The following is a 23,661-nucleotide window of genomic DNA, read 5'->3' on the forward strand; positions in this document are numbered from 1 at the left end:
AAAACTAACAGTCTACTAACAGCGTTATCTGACAGGGGAGGTCTTCGAAATATTTGAAAACACAGGGGAGGGGGTTGGAATAAAAACAAAATATAAGGGAGGGGAATGTAAGTTACTCAAATTTTTAACAGGAAACAAAATCTAAGCTATAAAAAATGGAAAACGATTTAGACGTTAGAGGGAGAATGGTGCCACGCATACGGGTTATGTGATTTGTCAACTGTCATACACAAATATGGCCCAAGAAATTCCAACCCAAGTGTCCAAATTATATATATATATATATATATATAATAACATGAGCAGATTATATTATAGATAAGATATTAAGGTTAATATATCTGATTTGAGAACGAGTAGATAATGAGAGCCATGTTAAATGCTTGACAAAAAGTATCACGTTGTTACTAGACTTGAGCTTTAACAAAAAAAAAAGGTAGAATCAAAATATATATCAAAAAGAGTGGGTAACATACTCAAAGGTCATGATATAGTATTAGGATCCAAAAAAGATTCCAGATCAATCGCATCGCTCTAGACTTCATCAACTGGCCATCCCATCTTCTTTACTTGCTTCAATCCAAATAGTAGAGCCCTTGTGAGTGCTTCAATATGGTCTCTTGTCATCACATAGTTTGCCATTAATGAGATACGTTCATTTCTTTGAAATAAGCAATTAGCCCAACCAAGAAACTTAGAATTTTTATCAAAAAAAATTGAGCAAACTAACATGACATTGTTTGTGTTTAGCATTGGGGTTATTATGGGAAAATTACATGGGGTATCTGAGGCATGGGCTTGTGTTTGATATAATCCATTAATCCAGAAATCAGCATTCCTCAGAATAACGGTTGGGTTTACTTTTTCTTTTAGAAAATGTAACAGAGTTCCTGTGATTCCAAATAAATAACAAATAATTATAAATATTTGAAAAAAATCCTTTAAGTGAGTGGTAAGGATAGTGTTGAAATTAAAGAGATACAAAATGAGATATTGGAACGAAGGTGTAGAAAAGTGATCGGTGCGAAGCCCCAATGGGTTCGACACCTAGATTCTCTTGATGAGGTCGCAAGAGAGAAATGTTTGCCAGATTGTTTCTTGATAATTGTGACATAAGCCACAATTGGGATGACATAGTGTTGAAAATGTCATCCATCTTGCCAGCAAGTCTTTTGTAGGAATTCCTCTAAGAACTTTAAAATTTGGGTGTAAGTCCAGTTTCCAGAAGAATCGCCACCAATGAGAGCATGGAGAGGAGCAATAACACCTATTGGAATTTCCAGTAGTGTTAGGAATTGAGACAGTCTTTAAGTATTTAGCTGTAATCTTAACAGTAATGTTTCCATTGCGAGACAGATGGCACCACCAAGAATCATTAGAGGATTGAATAAAGTATTTAAAATACTACTTACTATAGTAATAGGGAGATGAGAGATGAGTATGCTAGTATTCCAAGTATTATCGGAGATAGCATTGCTTACCATTTTCAGTAGGGAATTAAATAATCTATTATTTGAATTGGATACCAAGCATGGGTTGTTTGGTATCCAAGGATCATCCTAGAAATGAGTTGTTGACCCTCCAATCTTCTTGATAACCATTTTTTTTAGAGTAGGGAGGATATTTACAATGCTTCCCCAGATGGTTGATCCTTTTTTTTTCAAAGTTGTGGGGTGAAAGATGGACATGTTGGGAAAATATTTCTGGAAAAAAATCTGGGTCCATAGAGTTTTATGTTCAGTGAGTAGTCTTCATCCCAGCGTAATTAGTAAGGCTTTAATTTGAATTTCAGATTCTCTCAGCCCAAGCCGTCTTTGAGATTTAGGTCTACAAATCTTTTGCCAACAAATAAAGTGTATCTCTCTCCCTTGATTATTCTCATTCTAGAAGTGCGAATAAATTGAATCAAGTTTTTTACAGAGAGTTTTGAAAAAGAGAAACATGACATGAGATATGCTGGGGTGGATGCAAATGTCGATCATACCAATATAGTTCTACTTGTAAAGGAAAGAAGATTAGCTTTCCAAGTAGAAAGATTGTTTGATACCCATTTAATAATGTGATTAAATCCATTAAATCCATTAAATCTTGTGGATCTAGTTCTTGACAGAAAAAGATTGGTTCCCAAATAAACAGCAGATTTGTCCATTTCATTTATTTTGAGAATGTTGCAGATGCTATGTTTGCAAGAACTAGAGACATTAGGGCTGAAAAAGATTCCATTTTTTTCAAAATTAATAGATAGTCCTGATAGGTCAAAGAAAAGATCAATGATGCATTTAATGGTGAAAACATCCTCCGAGGGTGGTACGATAGAAAATAAAGGTGTCATCGACAAGGAACATATGTGAAATTTCAGGAGCATGTCTAACCACCCTGATTCCCTTAAAAAGTTTAAGGTCTCTATAAGTATAAAGTAATCTAGACAATCCTTCCATAGCCACAATGAAAAGGAAAGAACTTAAAGGAGTATCATTGTCAAATACCTCTAGTGGATTCAAAATAACAAAAATACCCAAAATCAGGTTTGTGTTTATAAAACTACCCAAAATAGTGAGTCTTCATCTTCCACATATAATCATGTTTTTTTTTTATTACTGAAACTTTGAGTGGGTAGTTTTGTAAACCCAAACTCAATTTTGGGTATTTTTGTTAACTTAAACTTTAAGTGGGTAATTTTGCAAAGGAAAACCTAATTTTGGGTATTTTTGTTAACTGAAACTTTTAGTAGGTAATTTTATAAAGGGAAACCCGTAAGTGGGTAATCAAGTAATTTTCCCAAAAAAAAAAAAAAATAGTAATCCACAATGACTTTTTTTTTTTTTTTTTTTTTTTTTTTTTTTTTTTTTTTTTTTTTTTTTTTTGTTTTTTCGATGTCATGTTATATAGACGGGTCATGGGTGATGAGATTCTGTTATCTAACAAACAAAATAACTTAGTTGATCAAGTCAGATTAAATGATTAAGTGCCATTAATTACAATCAAATCATTTGTAATAGAACACTTCTCTGCAAGTGGAGTAAGTGATGATTCCTACACCACACCACCCGCCAACATCACACCCCACTACAACCATTGCATGCTCATGCAAATTGAATTCCTTAATGATGGTCCCCTTCGTCCCCGACTCCAATATTTCTCAATTCTCTCTCCTATGAGCACTAAACCTGAAGGTAATTATTGGTACGTAATAATTACGAGTACATAACTATTGGTCGATCAATGATATCATATCATATCATACTATTAAAAGTAGTTAATCTTGGTTTTTGGTACACTTTTTTATTGGACAAAATACATTTTTTTCTTATATAAGACAATAATACTCCAATACCTATTACGGTCCACTCCAGATTAGGTAACCCATTTTAAGGGGCTCTCACTCTGCTCCAGAGTTTTCGCCTGATTGTAGGTAGTCATTTCCTAGTGGTTCTCATTTTGACACAAAGTTGCATTTTCTTCGTTTAGATTGGACCAGAGATCGATCAGTTGCTTTGATATCATTGATACAGATCTGAAAGAATTCAATCTCATAAACTGATTACAAGGTGCGGGAACCAAGACATATTAATCTACATCAATCTCTTCCAAAATGGATGTACGATCAGCTCCCCTATATGACTGATATGATATCATAAGATAGACATACACCATAAATTGAAATGGGGCTTTTTTTTAAGGGGCATTTTTTATTTTTTGGGTTTTTAGGATAAATGGGGAGATCTGATTAATTATTTAATTAACTTTGGGTGGGTAGTTTTGTAAAACCAAACCCAATTTTAGGTATTTTTGTTAACCAAAACTTTTTGTGAGTAATTTTGTAAAGGGAACCCAAAAGTGGATAGTCATGTAATTTTTCCTTTTTTTTTTGGGTAGACATCGTTGACTACTTGATTGTTGAACATGCATGTAATGATATAAGCTTAATATTCAATGATACGTGATCTTCATCTTTTTTTTTTTTTTTTTTCTAATATTTTATTGAGAAAACTATATGATTACTCACTTTTAAGTTTCCTTTTACAAAATTATCTAACTTGTATTTTAGTTAACAAAAAAATACAAAATCATGTTTGAGTTTACAAAACTACCCAATACAGTGATTCTCCTCCATCTACCTATATTTTTAGACATTTTTACCCCTGACCTGCCCACCACCTCCATTCTCTCCTCTTCTTCCTTCAACTATGAGATTGCCTACAATCCGGTCCCCTACCTTGCCGGCCATCTCATATCTCATGGCCGAACACCTCGCCCGCCTTGCCATCATCATCAACGATGCCAACATCAGAGGCATACATGCCGACCACCCTCGGAGCAGCTCCCCCTCACTGCTTCTACCAACATGACCCACCTCCTCTTGCCCACCGAAGGCCCATCGTCCATAAGAACCTCTCTTTCTGAATTCATTCCCGTTGTTGACGACTGCCCACATTTGTTGCTGAGTATGAACAAGGCTATCTAAATCCAGTGCGCAGTCTATCTTCAATTGAGTTTCATGTATCCATAGTAATCAATTTCCAGTCAGATCCTTCAAAACTACATCAAAAATCCGATCCCAAAAACTGACATAAACATTTTAGCACGTAACGCATACACACCGTAGGGAGGAAAAAGATAAAAGAAGAGAGATAAAATGGAGAGAACTCAGAGAAGGGTCTCTGATAACTAAGAAAAAAATCCAATTTCTTCCTTGGAGATTCATGGATTTGATCCCCTTTTCCTTCTTTTTATTGTTTCTCTTCAGCTTTTTATCCTCTCTCTCTCTCTCTCTCTCTCTCTCTCTCTCATACCTTTTGGAGGAGCTTGAAAAAAACAGAGCCTTGTTAGAAGAAGTTGGAAAGAATATTGCCGGAGTAGTTTGTCGAGGACTACTGCTGACCTTTCCTCCTCTTGCCCACCGAAGGCTGATCGTCCATAAGAACCTCTCTTTCTAAACAGAGCACTGACGATAACTCTCTCTCTCTCTCTCTCTCTCTCTCTCTCAACACCAGAAAATAACAAAGTCAAAGATCTCTCGATGGTGGCAGAGGTGATTGTGGCTGGTGGTGGCAGTTGTATGTTGAAGGGAAGCAATTAGGGGTAAAAATGTCAAAACATGTAGGTAGATGGAGGAGAGTCACTGTTTTGGATAGTTTTATAAACCCAAACATGATTTTGTGTTTATTTGTTAATTGAAACACAAGTTGGATAATTTTGAAAATGAAAACCCAAAAGTGGGTAATCATGTAATTTTCCCTATTTTATTTCACATTTCATGTAATTTTTTTAAATTATTTTATACATATTTATTACATTTAAAAAAAAAAAAAAGTGGCTTACCTAGCTAAGTTTGACCTGATAGAATCACCTGATTTTCTAAAAGGCGAATAATAATTTTAAAAAAAAAAAAACCCCCCGACTTTCCAACTATCATCAACATGAATCATGAGCAATCTGAAAGAGGGTTATAGGATAGTCAACCGATTTACATCAGCTCAATCCATGTTACTTCCACTCGATTTGAGTGAAACGATAATGGCATTGTTGCTCATAGTCCATGCAGCCACAAACGCATTACCTCTACTTGAACCCTACCTTGGATGAATAACCTGCTGAGGCACTTTTATGTTAGCTGGAGCTAGAAAACATGTCCACCACTACTTGTGGTCATGTAGTAGCAGTTCTCGAAACATGACTCAATCTCAATCTCCTCCCACTGCAAGAGCCCTTACACATTTCAGTTGCCCCTGGCTCGAGATCAATGTATTTGTAGGCTTTCAGACTTGGGGAAGTAGGAAGCTAAGAGAGCTAAGTTAGTTATAACAAAACCATGGTCTAGCAAGAAGTCCAGTAAGAGATGACCATAGCCTGAACTGAACAGATTGTTGCATCTACTAATGATTGTTTTACTGGCTTTTCATTCTCAGAGATTCATAGCAGATGTAAGCAGGTTGACACTTACATGCACCCTCTCAAACTTACTCTCCCTCCTCCTTGACACTCTCCCCAGATATTCACTTCATGTGGGCAGCGTGGCAATCCCTTGCCCTAATCAGAAACAGATCTCCCAGGAACTTTTAGACGTCCCTTTAAACTGAGCTCCTAACAACAGTTGCATACTAATGGATCATTCCCTAGAATAACTATTACAATGGACTTAGTATTTTCTGAGAACTAGAGAGATCAGGATTTACAGAGAACGAAGACAACTCGGTCCTTCTGAGAGACTTTTAAAAGACCAAATTCAGGTGTGGTTCCAACTCACTGTGAATGTGGAATGTGTCCAGAATGTCTAAGAACCAACATTAGCCATGGATGACATCGACCCAGGTTTTGCAACCAACAGTCCAATTATTAGTACACAAAACACTTGAAAACACACCATTTTAAACAGATAATGCCTCATAAACCCCAGTCAACCTGGCTCACTGTCACCACGAAACCTGGTGTGAAATCATGGTTAATGAAAGCAATCAAAGGATCAGAAAGACAACTTCTGCATGCAAAATGGAAACAGCAATAGGAAGACAAAACGATAAACGAATGGAACTGCCTCTTTTCTTTTTCTCTCTACTGTACATTTCTTGTAAATAAGATTTATATGGTACAAATCAAAATTGTGGTGGTGCAGCAAAAACCACTCCAAGCTTCTCTTCACTCTCTATCAATAAGAAGAGTGTTTTAGCTTGAAGAAACAAAAATAAATTGCACAAATTTAGCATCTTTTCAACCCATTTTTTTTTCCCTTCAATCAACTCGGGTGTTTTTTCGGATCTCGCAATGACATTATCTTCTGGTGGTACCTAGGTTCTCATGGATTAGTACTTACAGATGAGGGGGGTAAAAACACTTTCCCATACCGTGCCTGCAAAGATGGACCAACCTAATGGAGCAATCAATGAAAGGTGTGTGACAGATTTGATTTCATATAAAAGAATTCCAGGACAACGTAGTCACACGCAATCAATACTTACTGCAACAGATGTCGGTGAAACGCATACCTGAAAGAACAGGAAGATAATAACAGGAGAAAGCAGCACAAGAAACCAACAACCCATCTCTGAGACCCCAGTGCTGCTTTTCCTTCCTTAGGGTACTTTTAGGGTCTGCTGTGGTTAGGGAAATTTGGAGGGTATGAGATCCAAGTCCCATCGGTATTCAATCAGTATGGAATGACATATGGCAGAGCACAAACATCAGCCGACTCTATCTGCAGGGCTTCCGCCCACACCTGTGGGGTCTCATTAACCACAGAAGATCCCACCTTGGGCTTCTTCGATTGAAGACTGTCACTGCTGAAAAGCCATTCCTGATCGTCAAACTCGGACCATTCCTCCATCTTGGGTACCGAAAGTATCTGGCTTAGATACCTCAAATCAGGATGCGGTGGTCTTGTAGAAGCTTCACCATTCTCATTTGCTGGCACTGCAGGGAGCTCCTTTGTTGAGCAAACAGAAGTTGGATGCGGCGGTCTTGTAGAACCTTCACCATTCTCATTTGCTTGTGCTGCAGGGAGCTCCTTTGTTGAGCAAACAGAAGCTGGCTGAACATCTATTATCCCATTGACTTTGCGCTCCTTATTCTCTGACTTAAAATTATTCGGTAGCCCCTGCCTATCTGAAGTAAACTGGATAGAAGGTTGGCATGGATCAACTTTTTTTCCATTCTCTGTTAACAGGTGAGAGGAAAAGGCAGGTCTTGGTAATTTATTTGGCCGAATGTCACTCCCTGTAAAGGATTTAAAAAGAGGAGGATGATAATACTGCTCACTAGTACAAATCAAAAAAGGTCATTTAATACCTCAAAAAAGCTTAGTACAAATCAAATGATAGGAAAATTGGGCTTTGGAAACACAAAGCCCACCGGTCAAGAACTGAAAGGATGGTATTGTATTAAGTAGTGAGCAGTAAGTACTGCAACATGTCTAACACCAACTGTGGTTGGGTTAATGCACAGCCTAATATGTGCTTCCAACCACTAACTGAGGTTCACTAGTACTGTGCTGCAGGACAATAAATCAACTCACCATGTAAGAACCCATTCATCTCTCTGTCTTTTCTTTTCTTGAGATTTCCATCGGCATCAAAGCTCTTGTCACTCTCCTTGGATAAGTTTAATGCAGATGTTTTATTGTTGATGGTACTTGTAGAGTCCTTGCTGCTATCTTTTAATTTGTCATGCTCCCTATTTTTTCTGTTAATTTTTTCCTTCGTTTTCTCCTTCTCCCTCTCCTTCTCCTTCTCTTTACTCCGGTCTTTATCCTTTCCTTTGCTTTTCTTCTCTCGATCTCTCCCCTTGTGCTTATCCCCCTGTTTACCACTGCCTTCCTTGCTTTTTTTCTTTTCTTTCCCTTCCAGTCTCTTCTCAGCATCCTTCTCCATTGGTTTGCCCATTCCTTCAACTCTCTGTTGATCCATTTTGGTGAAGTTCTTTGCATTTCCTGAATTTCTTTCCTCATCTCTACTTCTTTGTACATCAGCCTTTTGATCATCATTTTTCTTCTCCTTATTCTTTTCTTTCCCTTCGGCCCAATTGACAACATTCTCCACCAATTTAGCCATCCCCTCAGCTCTTCGTTGAACAATAACATCCTTATTCTTTTCTTTCCCTTCAACCCTGTTGCTAACATCCTTCTCCACCAATCTGGCCATCCCCACCTCAGCTCTTTTTTGATCTGCACCAACCTTATTCTTTTCTTTAACTTCAGACCTATTGTCAACAACTTTCTCGACCAACCTGACCATACCCTCTGCTTTTCTTTGATCTGCAACAGTAAAGCTCTCAAGCATTTGGACCCCTGTCCCTTTTTCTGCATCTCTGATCCTCCTGCCCAACTCCTGCACAAATTTAGAATTCTTGATCTCCTCAGCCTGGTGTCTGTTCTGGTCAATCTTCTCTCCATTGTTGCCCTCATGTCGCCCTTCATTCCTCTTCTCATCAGAGATTTTGTTATTATCTTTATCCTTGTCCTTCTTGTCTTTATGCTTTTCCTTTCGGTCTTTCTTTTCTTTGTGTTTATCATTGCTTCTCTCCTTGTCCTTCTTCTCTTTCTTATCCTTCTTATGTTTTTTCTCTTTCTGCTTCTCCTGAAAAACATATTTCTGTTAGATGCAATGTATATCCACCTAAAGATCCAAAGCATTAATTACATGCAAAAAATTACACACATGAATAGGATGCCCAATACTGCATTAATTTCCATGTACATCAAAAATAAGATTCACAAGATTCAGTATATCAAAATATTGTATCGAACATTTATTCACGTCATACAAAAGTACACTAATAAAAAATTTCAGAATATTACAAAGTGACATACCAAAAGAAGATGGACAAGTTTAATTATGCTATATTTTCCACCTAACAGTTGTCCATTGAAAGTATTACTTGAATGTGACAAACAAAAGATTCTGAAAATCCCTAAAGAAAAAAAGATACACTGGTTACTTAACAAATTGAAATGATGTACCAGAGAATAATTCTCCCATGCAATAATAAGCATTTTTGTGGTTATCCATCAATATAACTCACAAAATGCACCATTTTCAAGGAGGCAATAAGTGTTAACAACGATATTTGGCAACTCAAAAATTTACAATGGATAACTAAACTTTGTGAGATGTCGCATTGTCCCATTCCAGTAAGAAGACACAAACGCAAAGGCAAATCTAGACAAGACATAGGCACTTGATGTTTTAGCAGAATTCATGCAACAAGGGCACAATGAACCTTGACAGATCAGACAATTATTCTGTACTATCATTTACGACACAATGTGTGCACGCGCTGCACGATACAAATGGCTCATCGAATTGCTAAATTTCACTAGGCGAGTCCTTCACACTAATCACAGCTGAAACCATTTTGTTCATTATACAAACTTATCATTCTATGACAGCCAAAGTAAAGTTATTTAGTAATAAATAATATAGTCTTAAGCTGTTTTACAAAAGCTAGATCTTTGGCCCCTTAGCCTCCCGACTTACAAAATTACCATTATTCTTAAAAAATATCAGCAAATCTAATCATATTAGCATGCTCAGTCCTAGTACAACTACTAGCAACTTCTCTTTCCTGTTCTCCAGTTTGATAAGTAATAGCAACCATTATCAACAGCTGAGCAGAATCCAACCAGGTAACATGATCCATATCATCCAAATATTCGAAAATGCAAGGCCCATCTAAGTCTATGTTCGCAAGATACAGCGATGCAGACAATAACATAGAATTGGGCTTGTTAATTGCTTTAGTTAAAACAAGGCTAGAGTTGGGTCATATATGTGTTGGGCCTTTAGTCCAAAGGGTTTTCTTTGCAATGGGCCACTTTGATGGGCCTAAATTAAGGGTAGGAGATAGGAATGCACGATTTACTTTATTAGGTTAGTTTAAGTTGTTTTAGTTCAGTCTAATTCCTTTACCCAGTGTAGGTCAGACAAGTTTGTTACTTAGCTAGGGAGCCTTTCTTTTAAATAAACAGCTTGTAGCCAATTATGGTATCCAACAATTTTATCAACGAGAATTGCCTTTTTGCTGCTATGAGACCCAGTGAAGACTCTATGTGAGAAAATCTTGGGATTGGAGAGATTCTGATCTATGCCCGTTGGTGGGAGATTCTGATTTTATCAAAGGGTTTTCTTGCGGTCCTGTTAAAAGGAGTGGGGTGTGTAATCTGAACCTAGGTTAATCCTATCTACCCCACATGAAATTTGGTTTTAGAACTAAGACTACATCAGGTTCTAACCATACAGAGTTAAGAGCATGATTTAAGATCTCAGCAAGATCTCGCTAATATCTCGTTTTTTTAAAAAGGCGAGACGAGATGCATGGCGAGGTATAAATTATACAAAAACTCGACCAAAATCTCACCAAATTTTGCCAAGATCTCGTCTCTCTCTTTCTCTCTCTACTTTTTTGAAGAAAAACACTAATAAAGAAAGATTTTGATGCTTTTGCTTGAGGATCTCCATTCCTACAATCATTGAAACTTAAAGAGTAGAGAATATTACCTCCTTAGCCACATTTGGAGTTACTTTTCTTCTCAAGAACCATTTTAGGTAAATATATATATATATATATATATTCTCAAGCCCATTTTTTCATGGAAACATCAGCAATACTTGTTGGTTTACATTGGTTTTTTTATATGTGATGCATATAACACTGATCTATAGATTCATGGAGGGTTTTTATTTTTAAATTATTATTATTTTTTTCTATTTACATAAATGATGCATATAACACTGACCTTATGTTGTTATGTGGCATATCTTATATCATTTCAAATTTTCAATGTATGTGAATGTGACTAATCAATCATCTTAATTGTCAAGCAATTAAGTAATTATTTGTGATGTTTTTTAAATTCTTATAATTATGTGTTGTCATGTGTTGATTGTGGAATGTGGACTGTAGAATAGAGCATACTAGCCTAGGGTCTGAAGAATCAAAGACTACTTACATAGGGTACGAAGTCAAAGTACCATTTTAGGTTTGATTTAAAAAAAAAATGATGTTTCCATTGTGTTTAAAAGGCCTAAAATAAGGTAAATACCAAGTTTTAGGGGCTACAAAGACCATATGGGCACCGAGACCAACCACTGAGTTGACCGGGGAAAAAATACATGATCTCGGCGAGATCTCTCCTTTCTGGATCAGCGAGATGGGGGCGAGAGCAAGATCTTAAACCTTGGTTAAGAGAGGATCAGATTTTTGTGACAACTTACTGATATGACGAGAAGTTTGTCTAAATGAATGGTATCCTTGGAGCAACGTGTTGATACGATATCACAACATCAGCCCACTGTAGAGGACCATGAAGCAAGGTTCAAGGTATCGGATTTCGACCCTTGGGGAGGCTGAAATTTTTGTCAATACCTGGGAAATTTCGAGGAAACCAGGGAATTTTTCCCGGTTTGGTGGAAGCTTAGGTTTCAACCCCCAAACAGTGTTTTTTTTTTTCCCTTGATTTTTTGTGTACATCCTATTTTAGACATTTCTAACACATTCACATCATTAGTTTCATAAAGTCATATTGTGTGGTGAACCAAAGGTTCGGTAATCATTACACTGAGTTGTTGATTGAAATATGTTACAAGAAAATGCATTTTCAAAAAAAAAAAAAAACATTTAGATGCAAAAAAAATCCAACCACCATGAATGCTTAGATCGGGTCCTCCTAAGTAACATAAGAAAATTTACATAATTCTACTCTATTTACAAGCATATTCTATTAAAAAAAATGATTTTTTGGGAAGTTGGGACTTACCTTTTTGGTCCAAGTTGTCTTTCTTGTGTACAAGAAGCAAGAACCACCCTTAAATTCAGCTTTGTTAGGCAAAAAATGGAAATCTCCACTATTTCCCCAAGTTTCCCACTCCTAGGAGAAAAAACTAAGAAGAGAGGGTCGAATTCTGCTAAAGAAGGCTTGGGTTTCTTTTCAAACTAACTTATATAGAACCTGGTTCAAGTCGAACCAATTGGTTTGGTTGAAATTTCCCATGTTTCAGTCAAAACATGGGAAATTTTGTCGAAACATGTAGAAACATGGTCGAAACCTATGACTTTTAACCCTTGGGGATATGGTCGAAACATATCGTTTCAACCCTTGGGGATACGGTTGAAACATGGGAAATTTCGTTGAAACATATCGTTTCAACCCTTGGGGATATGGTTGAAACTTGACTGAGTTCTTGAACCATGCCATGGAGATGAGCATTACCCTGGCACCAACTAAATCATAGAACATTAACCGATATCAGGGAAGGTTGCCATAGAGAACTCCTACACCACAGGCACCACAGGTTACTTTTTAAGGATAATGTGAGAACTTAATTCGACAACACTGGTGTTCCTCCCAAGCGACATGATGACTCAAAAAAGATTATTCTTGAGTTGAAGAAGTATGGAAAAAAGCTTGATCCACAAATCTTCCTTGATTGGGTGAATGCAATTGATGATTACTTTGACCAGTACAACATGACTGAGTCTAGGAATATCAAATTAGTCAAAGACCAAATTAGTTGGACTAGCAAGGCAATGGTGGATTTTCCGAGAAGAGAGACTCAGAGTTAGAAGACATGAGCCTAGGACTTGGGGAGAGATGAAGCACAAGTTGAAGAACAAGTCTACCAAAGCATATCCAAAACAATCTCTCCCTTCAACAAGAATACCACTAACAGTCCTTAAGAACTGAAGATAACTTGAAGCAGCCATCTATGAAACTTAGTTTTCAAGTTGGAGAGTATTGGGAGTTTGACACCAATAATGTTAAAGCATAGTCCGAACTCAACTTTGCACCATCAAAGGAAGAAGCAAATGAAATAGTTAAAAAGGAGAAGCCTAACAGTTTGGATGAGCCGAGCAAAGGAGAATCCAATTTTCCTGAACAAGTTTGATTTGGATTGTGAAGGCGGAGAGAAAATAGCAATTGTAGAGCATCAATGATTCAAGGTGACACTGGTTCCTCGCAAAGTAGAAGGTTTACCTTTACTTCAAGAGCCAAAGCCTATATTTGAAGATAAAGATGAAATCAAAGAAGACAACACTGCAACAAAGAGGCAATACTTGAAGAAATTAAGACGAATGACCAACAATCAGATGCTGCTAATATCGAGGATTACATTACAGAGGTTCATGAAAACACATTGAAAGCAATAGTACCAAACGAGGACGTGATCAAGGAAGACTTGAGTATACTCCACATGAAGCAGTTACACCTCGGATGCTATTCTAGTTCTTGGAGAATTTATTGAGTCTGCAATTCTACCTCACTACTTTGAAGAGAAAACTCCAAGGGTTAATTAAAGACTTTAATCCTAATCTCCCTGTATCACCACGTCAAAGCTGCTACACACATGTTGTTTCCACCCTCGTCAATGCAAACTCAAGGTCGAGTTTTTTCAAGCTAGGGAGAATTGATGCAAATAAACATACAATTGGGCTTATTTTAGTGAAAACAAGCCTTGGATTGGATTATAAATGTATTGGGCCTTTGGTCCAAAGGGTTTTCTTTGTAATGGGACAATTCGATGGGCCTAAATTAGGTGTAGGAGGAAAGAATACGGGATATCAGGTAAGTTTATTTCAGTTCAATTCCTTACCTAGTATAGAGGGCTTCCATTTTTTAAGAGTCCTTTTTGTTTTAAATTTTCTATTGGCTATGCAAGTTGGGTTAGACAAGTTTCTTACTTAGCTAGGGAGTCTTTCTCCTAAATAAACAATTTGTAGTCTATTTTGGCATCCAACGATTTTTATCAATAAAAATTGGTTATTTCCCTTTTGCTGTTGTGAGACTCAGTGTAGAGTGAGAAACTCTTGGGCGGAGAGATTCTGTTCTAGTCGTATTGGTGGGAAAACAAAGGGTTTTCTTGAGGTCCTGTCAAAATGAGTGTGTAATCTGAATGATGTAGATCAAAGAAAGAAGAATAATTTTCAGATTTAGGTCTGGTTCAATTTTTAGGTCAAATTGCGCAGTCAGTAAATTACGTCTCAAATGAGTTATATGGGTCATGTGCTAAGTAATTTTGAGTTTTCTATTGTAATTGGCCCATTCTATAAACTTAGGAGGGACTTGAAGCCTACACGAAAATGGGGATTAGTTTCTATTTCCAGCTTTAAGTAGATACTACTTGATTCTTAGGCTGCCTTTCCTTTTAATTAAGTTTCTTATTGTATGAGGCTCCAACCATATGTCGGCCTCATATATTTACTTTCTAGTTTCTGTTAAAGTGCTATAAGCACCTATATATTGTAACAGAGATTTATTGATGAAATGAATGAAAAGCTTGGTTGTATGCTATGTTGCTGTGTGAGGCAGTGGAGTTAGGTGAGATACTTACGTTAGTGAGAGACTAACCAAGGCCTTGGTCATATTCCCACCCCCTTCTTCCTCATCTTCTCTTTCACATCCTTTTTTTAGTTTCTATTTATTTCCACTGCAACAGAGTGTTTTTGTGAGGTACCAAGGCAACTGTGAGAGTGTTTATTATTGTTGAATGCCTATTACTTATCTTTGGTATATTTAAGGATTGGAAGCAGAATACTTCCTGTGGCACTTCACATTTCTGAGTTTTCTGGCCACCAACTTCCCATGGTTGTTTCTCTTACATGCAACCAGTAACCTGAGTCCATCTTTTCGTATGTTACTCCCCCCCCCCCCCCCCTAGGATTCCTTCGACTGTAATTTCATATCCATCCAGTGGCTGTAAGTCCCTCAGGTAAAAACCTTCTAAATCTGGTTCATTAGTTTCTAATTTTGAACCACTGTCATATCTCATGATCTATCCATTGGATGTGGCAGCAAATTTGAAGTGTCAACCCTCTCCAATAACCCTACCTTCGATTGGACTGATAGACACATCAGAGTTGGTTAAAGTTAGTTACTACTGTTACCTTGAGTTTCTATTTTGGATTAATGTGTTTATTAAGTTTTAGAGGCCATTCTGCTACTGCCGACGATAGGGGTCTACGTTCTTGATTGCACACTAGTTCCTTGCATCTGATTAATGGGTTAATCCAAGTGTCAACAGATCACATGTTATTAGCTTGCTGTTAGATCTGTTAACCTTTCTTCTACTGTAAGTGTACCGAACATAAAGGCTCTAAGGAAATTACAGCACAATATTTCAAAAGGGAATATTGCATTTACGCAGCCCCGTTTTGGTAAGGCTTCCTAATTGGTCCACCATGTTGAGCTACATGGACAAATGAAGTGCAACTGGCAATTTCCACCACTGAATAGAGAGAACATGGTCTCGATTAGCCATGAAAATTTTCATAACCTAGCTAAGTCAAATATACTCCCAAGAACAGTTGTCAAGGCATCGCCTAGGCGACTGCCGCCTTAGTGCAAGGCACTGGTCTGGTTGTTGGTCTGGCACTTACAACAACAACAAAGCCTTATCCCAACTTAATGGGATCAGCAACATGGATCCAAGCAAGGACAAAGAAAAGGAAAAGTACAAGGGGAAGGAAATCAGTAACGAAGTAAATCATAGCCAGATCCGCTGCATGGATCCAGCCCTCCAATCCACTCTATTCAAGGTTATACTTGGGGCAAGATGTCTTTCCTCACTATTTCTCCTATGGTCATTGTTTGCCTGCCCCTAGCTCTTTTAGATCCTTCTATATGGATCAAATCACTTCTATTTATACCAAATATCATTTTAAGTAAAGGTTTTCATTTACTTGAGATATTATTTATAAATAAGCAAATACCCTCTTATTTTAATCCAATAAAAATAGTTTCAAAATTAAATTCCAAAATGATAAAAAGTCAATCCCCAGTCCAAGAACAAAAACTGGATTTTTTTGTTGTAGGGGCGATTCTTAACTGCCAAAATTTTGGTCCCTCTACAATCAACAACATAGAAGGGACCGAAATTTTTGTGATAGCTTCTCAAAATCTGATTGAAATCAGATGTCAGATCTGTAAATATGGACTAATCCTATTGGCAATAGGACTCTAGAATTTTGGGTCTCAGCACAACAATGAAATCAAAAACTTAAAGATCCAATTTGATAGTTAACAAAAAGCAGAATAATAATTTTCACCTAAAAAAGAAAAGCAGAATAATGATCAGACATTAGATTTAATAAGTGATTATAAATCTGAAATAGCAAATAGAATCTGATTTTCAAAACAGAAGTACAATGAAGACCACCCCTTGAAGTAGGACTCCAAGAAATCAACAGCAAAATCAAATTTGAAACCACTTGAAGTAGGCCTAGGCCCAAGGCAACACCAACAAGGCAAGTCAACAAAATGCCCACCTTGGCAACCGAGGCAATACTAGTTGTCAAGATGCCTGGATGCCAAAGTGGTCACCTAGGCAACGTCTTGACAACTATGATAAGAATGGGATTTCTACTCAAGCATGACTTATCCCCTATTGCTATTTCCTGCCCTTAATTTAGGCCCATTAAAGTGGTCTATTATAAAGAAAATTCATTGGATTAAAGGCCCAACCCAAGGCTTATTTTGGAAAATAAGCTCAATTTCGTGTTTTATTTGCATCAACTCTCCCCGGTCTGAAAAAACTTGACCCCGAGTTTGATAGAGATGAGGAATCAACTTCATGTAATGCACATCCAACTTCAGTCCATAATAATACTCTGGCAGCTCATGCATGTTAGAAATGATTGAGGAGTATTCTTGACTCCGTCCTCACTCTTGGCCTCATCCTCCACCACTACTTCAACCTCTTCTACATAGAATACCACAGTAGGCTCAACCGATCAAGGGAAGGGAAGTCTTTCATCTGCCACCGACTCTTCTACAATCAGTGGGGGAATCGGATCTTCCTTTTTCGATTCAGTCGTAGGAATTTCTTCCTCGATCTCAGGTTTATTTATTTTTTTTACTAGGCCTCTTTTTTAAAAAACCTTTGGAGGTGCAAATTTGAGATCAGCCTGCGATTTAACATTACAGGTGTCATACTTCCAACAGCTGAACTTGCGAATTGAATTTCATAGATGGCTGCTTCAAGTTTGAAGACCTTTTGGCAGTAATCTTGTTGAAGGGAGAGCTTCCTTTAGATATATTCCAGTAGGTACTTGTAGTCTTGTCCTTTAACTCATGCTTCATCAATTAAGAAGTCCTAGGCTAATGTCTTCTAATTCTAAGCCTACCTTTTTGTATTCCCCACCATTGTTTAGCACGACCAATCAAGCACAAATGAGCAAATCTAAGTTTCCCCTCCACTGTCAAATTGAACCAGTTTTCCTATAAAGAAGCTAACTAATCATGGAATAGCCATGGCTCATCTGTCCAGCAACGTAAGAAACCTCTCTCTTTGCTGCCTCAGTACAGCTAAATTGCCAGATAATCGTCTGACCCTTCCAGTCAACTGTTTAGAATCTTAAAAAAATTTGGCCATATCAGAAGGCCTTGGCTCACTGCTAACCATAAATCTAATACCAATTGATGTGTTTCTAAAAGCCAAACAGATTAGGTTCAGAAACTCAGTTGAAAACCAAAATCGTAGTGAAGGGAAGAAGACCAGATTAGAAGAAATTCAATAAGTAAATCAACGACTCAGATCAACTCAGGTGAGAATGAATTTTTAAAAGTGAAATTTTGGTGAATGTCACCTTAATAGTCTAGAATAACTCCTCAAAATCTGATTGAAATCAAATGGTCAGATCTGGAGCTAAGGACTAATCCTATACACAATATCATTCTGAAGTTTAGGGTTTCAGCACAACAATGAAATCAGAAACTTAAAAGCCCAATTTGATAGCCAGCAAAAAAGCAGAATAATGATCAGACATTAGATTTAGGGAAAAGGCTGGGCATGCCACCAGGGTGCCAAGAAAGTGTCAACCTCTCTCCCTTCCCATTTGGAAAAGAACCCCATGCCCTCATGTGTCCAGCCTTGTGATTGGTGCATGCCATTAGCTTACAAAAAGCAGGCGGCATGCCCAGCCCTCACCCTTAGATTTTATAAGTGACTATAAATCTGAAACAGCAAATAGAATCAGATCTTCAAAACAAGTAGATATAGAATCTCACTTGAAATAGGACTAAGAAATCAACAACAAAATCAAAATTTGAAACTATGGGTATGTTTAGAACACTATATGATTATCAAATCTGAAGTTAGATTTGAAATCTAAAAAGTAAACCATGGAGAAATAGAAATTCCAGCAAGTAGAGCATGCACAAGAACAGAACAGAAATATGAGATTTCAGACCTAATTTGATGATTTATTACATTAAAGAAGAATGTAGAAAGATAGAATGATATGAACCAAGCATCTCACTAAAAACTATACCGAAACCCCATCACCATACCTTAGCATCTCACCAAGGGTTACTACTGCATCTCACAAAAGCTATTATGAATCACACAAAACATTGGAGCAAAGTCAAGCTTTATTCAACGATAAAAACCATTGGAAGGCTTTACGCATTACATTATTTACTAAGCCAACCCCATTAAGTTGGGATAAGGCTTTGTTGTTGTTGTGTATTATTTATATAACTAATTGTGTACTTACAATAGGAAAGGTAAGTGTACTTGAAACAGGAAAGATAGAAATATGAAACTCTATCCACAACAGGAATTGATGTCCCACATAATTAAAACTCCATCCAAAGTAAGAATAGGAAATCTATTCAGGCAAGACTCTATCCTATGATCCTATCTTTAACAACCATAAAAATAAAAATTATTTAATAAAATAAAACAACTCAAACCAACCAAATAAAGTAAATTCTGTAATCCTACTCTCACCCATAATTTAGGCCCATTAAAGTATCATATTACAAAGCAAGCCACTGGATTCATGATTTTAGAAATAGATATCAGATTGGCAGTAATCAGCCAATCTATATCGATATCAGCCATGACCGTTAGCAATACGGATTGGCCATTATGGTACAGATCTCGCTATTCTTAATGAAAAAATGAATGTTTGATCCTATATCGCCCCGATACGGATGACACGTATCAGTATCAATATCGGCTGCACGTGATACCGTGAACTAAATCCATGAGTGGATTAAGGGCCCAAAACATATACAATCCAACCTAAAGCTTATTTCCACTAAAATAAGCCTAATTGTGTGTTTCATCTGCATCATCTCTACATTGTGAACATTGCAAGAATAACTGAATATAATCGGACAAAACTACTATCATTCCTATGACACAACATCATGCAAAGATAGGGTACATAAACATTCTTCGGGCCTCCAAAAGTGATTGTAAAACAAATGTCAATAGGTGAAAAGAAAGGGGTTGGATACTCAAGACCACTCTTGATATCCAGAGGGAGTATTATCAGAGATACTCACTAAGAACCTCAACCTTAAATCAAAGAGTACAACACCTCGATGCTACATGGTAAAGCCTTTATTCTTTTCAAGAATTCTGAAAACAAAATCATTGGGTTGGTTGGTGGGACCATTAAAAGTCATTCAAAGATCCCATTATAGTAATTTCACAATATCAGGTTCTTATTCAAGCTTAATAACTAGTATATAGTAGCCCATTTGCTATGGAGTAAAGATCCGCATATAGAATGAAAGATACCTGATTCTCCAATCTGGGATTTTTTTTTTTTATAGCCAGAAAGGAGGGGACTTATGGAGTAACCAAAAGAGCAAGTTTAATGTAAAGCAAGACATTAGCATGATTAAAAAAGCAAGAGCCACAAAGATTGGGGCCAGAAAATATGTGTATAAGAACCTTGGTTAGAATATCTGCTTCATCAGTCCTGGCCTTCTTTTCATATCCCGGTGGTGGAAATGGAAAGCAGCGAGACATTGCACGGAATCTTGGAATCAGAAACTGAGGCTCCTTTCACCAACAAAAATGCTTCACCTAGTTTACAGAAGAACTGTTCCAAGAAGGGAACGGACCAGCAACTGTTCTCCCTTCCATGCACCATGTCCCCGCACTCATTTCCAAATTCAATTGTGTTCCATGATCTTAAGGCCCAACAATAAAAATTGTTAAAAAATCAATAACTCAAATCACTATTATCCAAGAAGAAGCACACTCCTCTGAATTTGATGACCCAAATCTATCGACCAAACACTGCACTAGCTTGAATGATGCCCAGATAAAGATCAAATCTACTGTATAAAAAGTGCTGCACTAGATAGCTTGACCGTTACCACAGACAGGAAACACAGAAAAAAATTAGCTCCAAAAGGTACAGCTTGTTGCTGAGTAGCTATGTTAAGCCGAAGGGTTTCCTGAGGAACGAAGATAGTCCACTGAAATCTGATCTTCTTCTGTCTCCCCTGATGAGACGATAAAGAACCATCACCTGCTCCTTATCAGCAAAATCAGATATCAAGAGCATCTCCCGATGCAGAAAGATCAAATAGTCACCAAGCAAAAACCTCGAAATGAAATTCTCGATTCAATATCACCATTCACACAAGTTTTAGACTGCAATCCTCTTCCATATCCAAAAACGCAAAATTTCACCATCTCTCAATGCAGATTCAGTGTGTGAAAGGTCCAGGTTCAGGAACTCAACACCAGAACCATATAATCCACGAACCCAACTCCAGGAAAAGATCCAAACTTACAAACCCTCTTCAGATCTCTATTTCCACTTCCTGTTAACACACCTGAACAATCCAAATACACCGGCTTTATTCCGCGACCTCTCCTGATCGTAACCCTAACAGTCCAAACCACAAAATCAGCGCCGTTTCCACAGACGATCCGACCAAACCCTAGAAAAATCCACCAACAGAAACATCCTAAGTACATCCCCAAGTAAGAAAAAACCCTAACTACAATCATCCAATACACAATCTTCCAAGAAATTTTTATCCTTCTCAATAAAAAATGAAAAACAAAAATTTTATCAAAGCAACGAAAAAGCAGATAAACAAATTCCCCCTTCTCTCTCGGCTTCTGTTACTATAGAAGCTTGATTCATAGCATTAATGCCTCAAAACATTTGCAGAGAACGAGAGAGAAGAGATGGATAAAATCTATAAAAACTTATTAAAATTTTTGTTCTTTTAATGTTTTATTATTTACCTTGGCCACTACAAAGTAGCCAATGTAGAAGGACAAGATCTCAGAAATAGATACGAATTGAAAAAAAAAAGGGTTCTTTCAGTTTCTTCTCCCTCTTCTCCTGTGTGTGAGTTCTGGGTTTCTCTCCTCTCCTCTTCTCTCAGACCACCATGAAATTGATTTCGTTCGGACGTTGCACGCAAATAAAAGATATACGGCCTCTCTCCCCGTATATAAACACCCACTGAAGGGTACGGGAAATTTGTGAGGAAATAAGCATGCCCTATTTATAAAGGGGCTAGAGAGAGAAAGAGATACGGGGTAGGGTTAAAAAACGTGTTAAAATGAAATTGGGGGCCTGAAAATCTAAAATGAAAGGGGTTAATAAGGTTAGGATTTTTAAGTCAGGGGGTGAGAAAGAAAGAGAAAGTCCAAAGGAGCAATCTACTGAACATGGAGCTTTGCTTGCTCGACTTCTCTATCTTCCCTACTGCAATCTCTCCACGTGGCATTAACCCACCTATCTTGTCTCCTATTGGAACTTATATCAATCTCTCCACGTGGCATTAACCCACCTATCTTGTCTCCTATTGGATCTTAAATCAATCCATACAAGTGTCTCTATTCTATTCATGAGACATGTTTCTCCATGTGGGTTCTGGGTTTTAGGTTGTGGGTTGTGGGTTGATGGGGTTCCATGCTTTCCATATGTAGCAAGTTTTCAAGAATGGGCTCAATTAAGTAGGGATGAAGTTTTACCAAAAAAAAAAAAAAAGTAGGGATGAAGAAATGTTTTCTAAACACACAACATAGCATTGAAGAATATGACATTGTCCTTGCATGTATCTATGTGGCCAATCTCATTAAGGTAGGATAAGATTTTTATTTTTACTTGATTATTTTTGTCGTCGGACGGATTGATGTAGTTGATCCTATTAAGTTGGGAGAATATTTTGTTATTGCTGTTGTTGTATAACATTGAAGAGTATTAAACTAAACTAGATTGGATATATTTTGGATTTAAAGATTTTCTTTTTCTTTTTCGAAAGCTTTTCTTCTATTCATCTTTATCTCTCCTATTTTAATGGAAATGCAACAACAATGAAGTCAATGAAAACTTTCTAGCATATAACTACATTGGACATTTATATGAGGTAACTGCTAATCATGAATTTATGACAACGGAAATAAGGTGGAGGAACATCTATTTTCTAAAATAAAAAAATTAAAAAATAAAAAATAAAAAGTAAAAAAAGAGGAGAAGAAGAAGAAGACATCATTGACCAACTCTGGTGAAGTGCTCTTTCTTCGACATGTTCTTCTTATCTTCGGCAATCACCAACATGCATTGTACGCAAGGGGTTTGCTTTCTAGCTTCCTTCGCCTCTCAGTTAGAGATAAGGACTCACATATGACACATGTGTTGGCGACACTAAGACTATATTTGGTAACCAAGAAAATAACACAAAAGTCATAACAAAAAAAAAAAAAAAAGATTATATAATAATTAAAATTGATTATACAATAATTTTTTGCGTGTCCACATTTCTGTTTTTTGCTTTTCTTTTTTTGTCTTTTAAACATAGCCTAAGGGTTCTTATTCCCTTCTTTCATCCATCCTTGATTTGGGCGATTGAATTAGACTCAATCTCTTTAGCATTGCTAGCACATATGTCATGTGTGGAGTCCTCATCTCATATTATCAAATACAAAAGTGATGGAATTAGTATAAATGCAGCAAACACAAGGTTAGGTAAGCATAACAACCAAGGAACAAACCCATTGGTCTGAGAAGAAAAAAATTGTCCTTAGATGGATCCATGTGGCCAATCTCATTAAGTCAGCACAAGATTTTCATTGCTACTTTACTATTCTATCTTTGGACGGATCCATATAATTGATCCCATTACGTTGGCATAATATTTTATTGTTGTTGTCATTGTCGTATAACATTGAAAAGTACTAGACTAAACTAGATTGTACATATTTTGGATTTGAAGATTATTTTTTTGGTGAAAGCTTTTCTTTTATTCTTCTCTACATCTCTCCTACTTTAATGTGATGCAATGACAATGAAGTCAATGAGAACTTCCTAGCATATAACTACATTGGTCATTTATAGGAGGTCCTCCTAGTTTATCGCCATTGGGCCTAAAAAATGAAACAAACCACAAAAAAAAAAAAAAAAAAA

General features: G+C 37.0%; 1 protein-coding gene across 2 annotated transcripts; it reads right to left on the reverse strand.

Annotated features, from left to right (window-relative positions):
• Positions 1-6,518: 6,518 nt before the first annotated feature.
• Positions 6,519-21,714, reverse strand: LOC122091647 (putative uncharacterized protein DDB_G0271982). 2 transcript variants are annotated; one of them, XR_006143975.1, is made up of 5 exons: positions 21,492-21,714; positions 20,175-21,178; positions 8,009-9,068; positions 6,984-7,710; positions 6,519-6,865 (listed from the first exon to the last, which is right to left on the reverse strand). XR_006143975.1 is itself a non-coding variant. In XM_042661679.1 (4 exons), the coding sequence occupies exons 2-4, from the start codon at positions 20,250-20,252 to the stop codon at positions 7,145-7,147; spliced, it is 1,704 nt and encodes a 567-aa protein (XP_042517613.1). In that variant the 5' UTR covers positions 20,253-21,178; positions 21,492-21,714; the 3' UTR covers positions 6,519-7,144. The 2 variants fall into 2 exon arrangements, 1 of the variants encoding a protein (XP_042517613.1); XM_042661679.1 differs by having other exon boundaries at positions 6,519-7,710.
• Positions 21,715-23,661: the final 1,947 nt, after the last annotated feature.

The sequence above is a fragment of the Macadamia integrifolia genome, chromosome 10 (assembly GCF_013358625.1).
Source record: "Macadamia integrifolia cultivar HAES 741 chromosome 10, SCU_Mint_v3, whole genome shotgun sequence".
Lineage (NCBI taxonomy): Eukaryota > Viridiplantae > Streptophyta > Magnoliopsida > Proteales > Proteaceae > Macadamia > Macadamia integrifolia.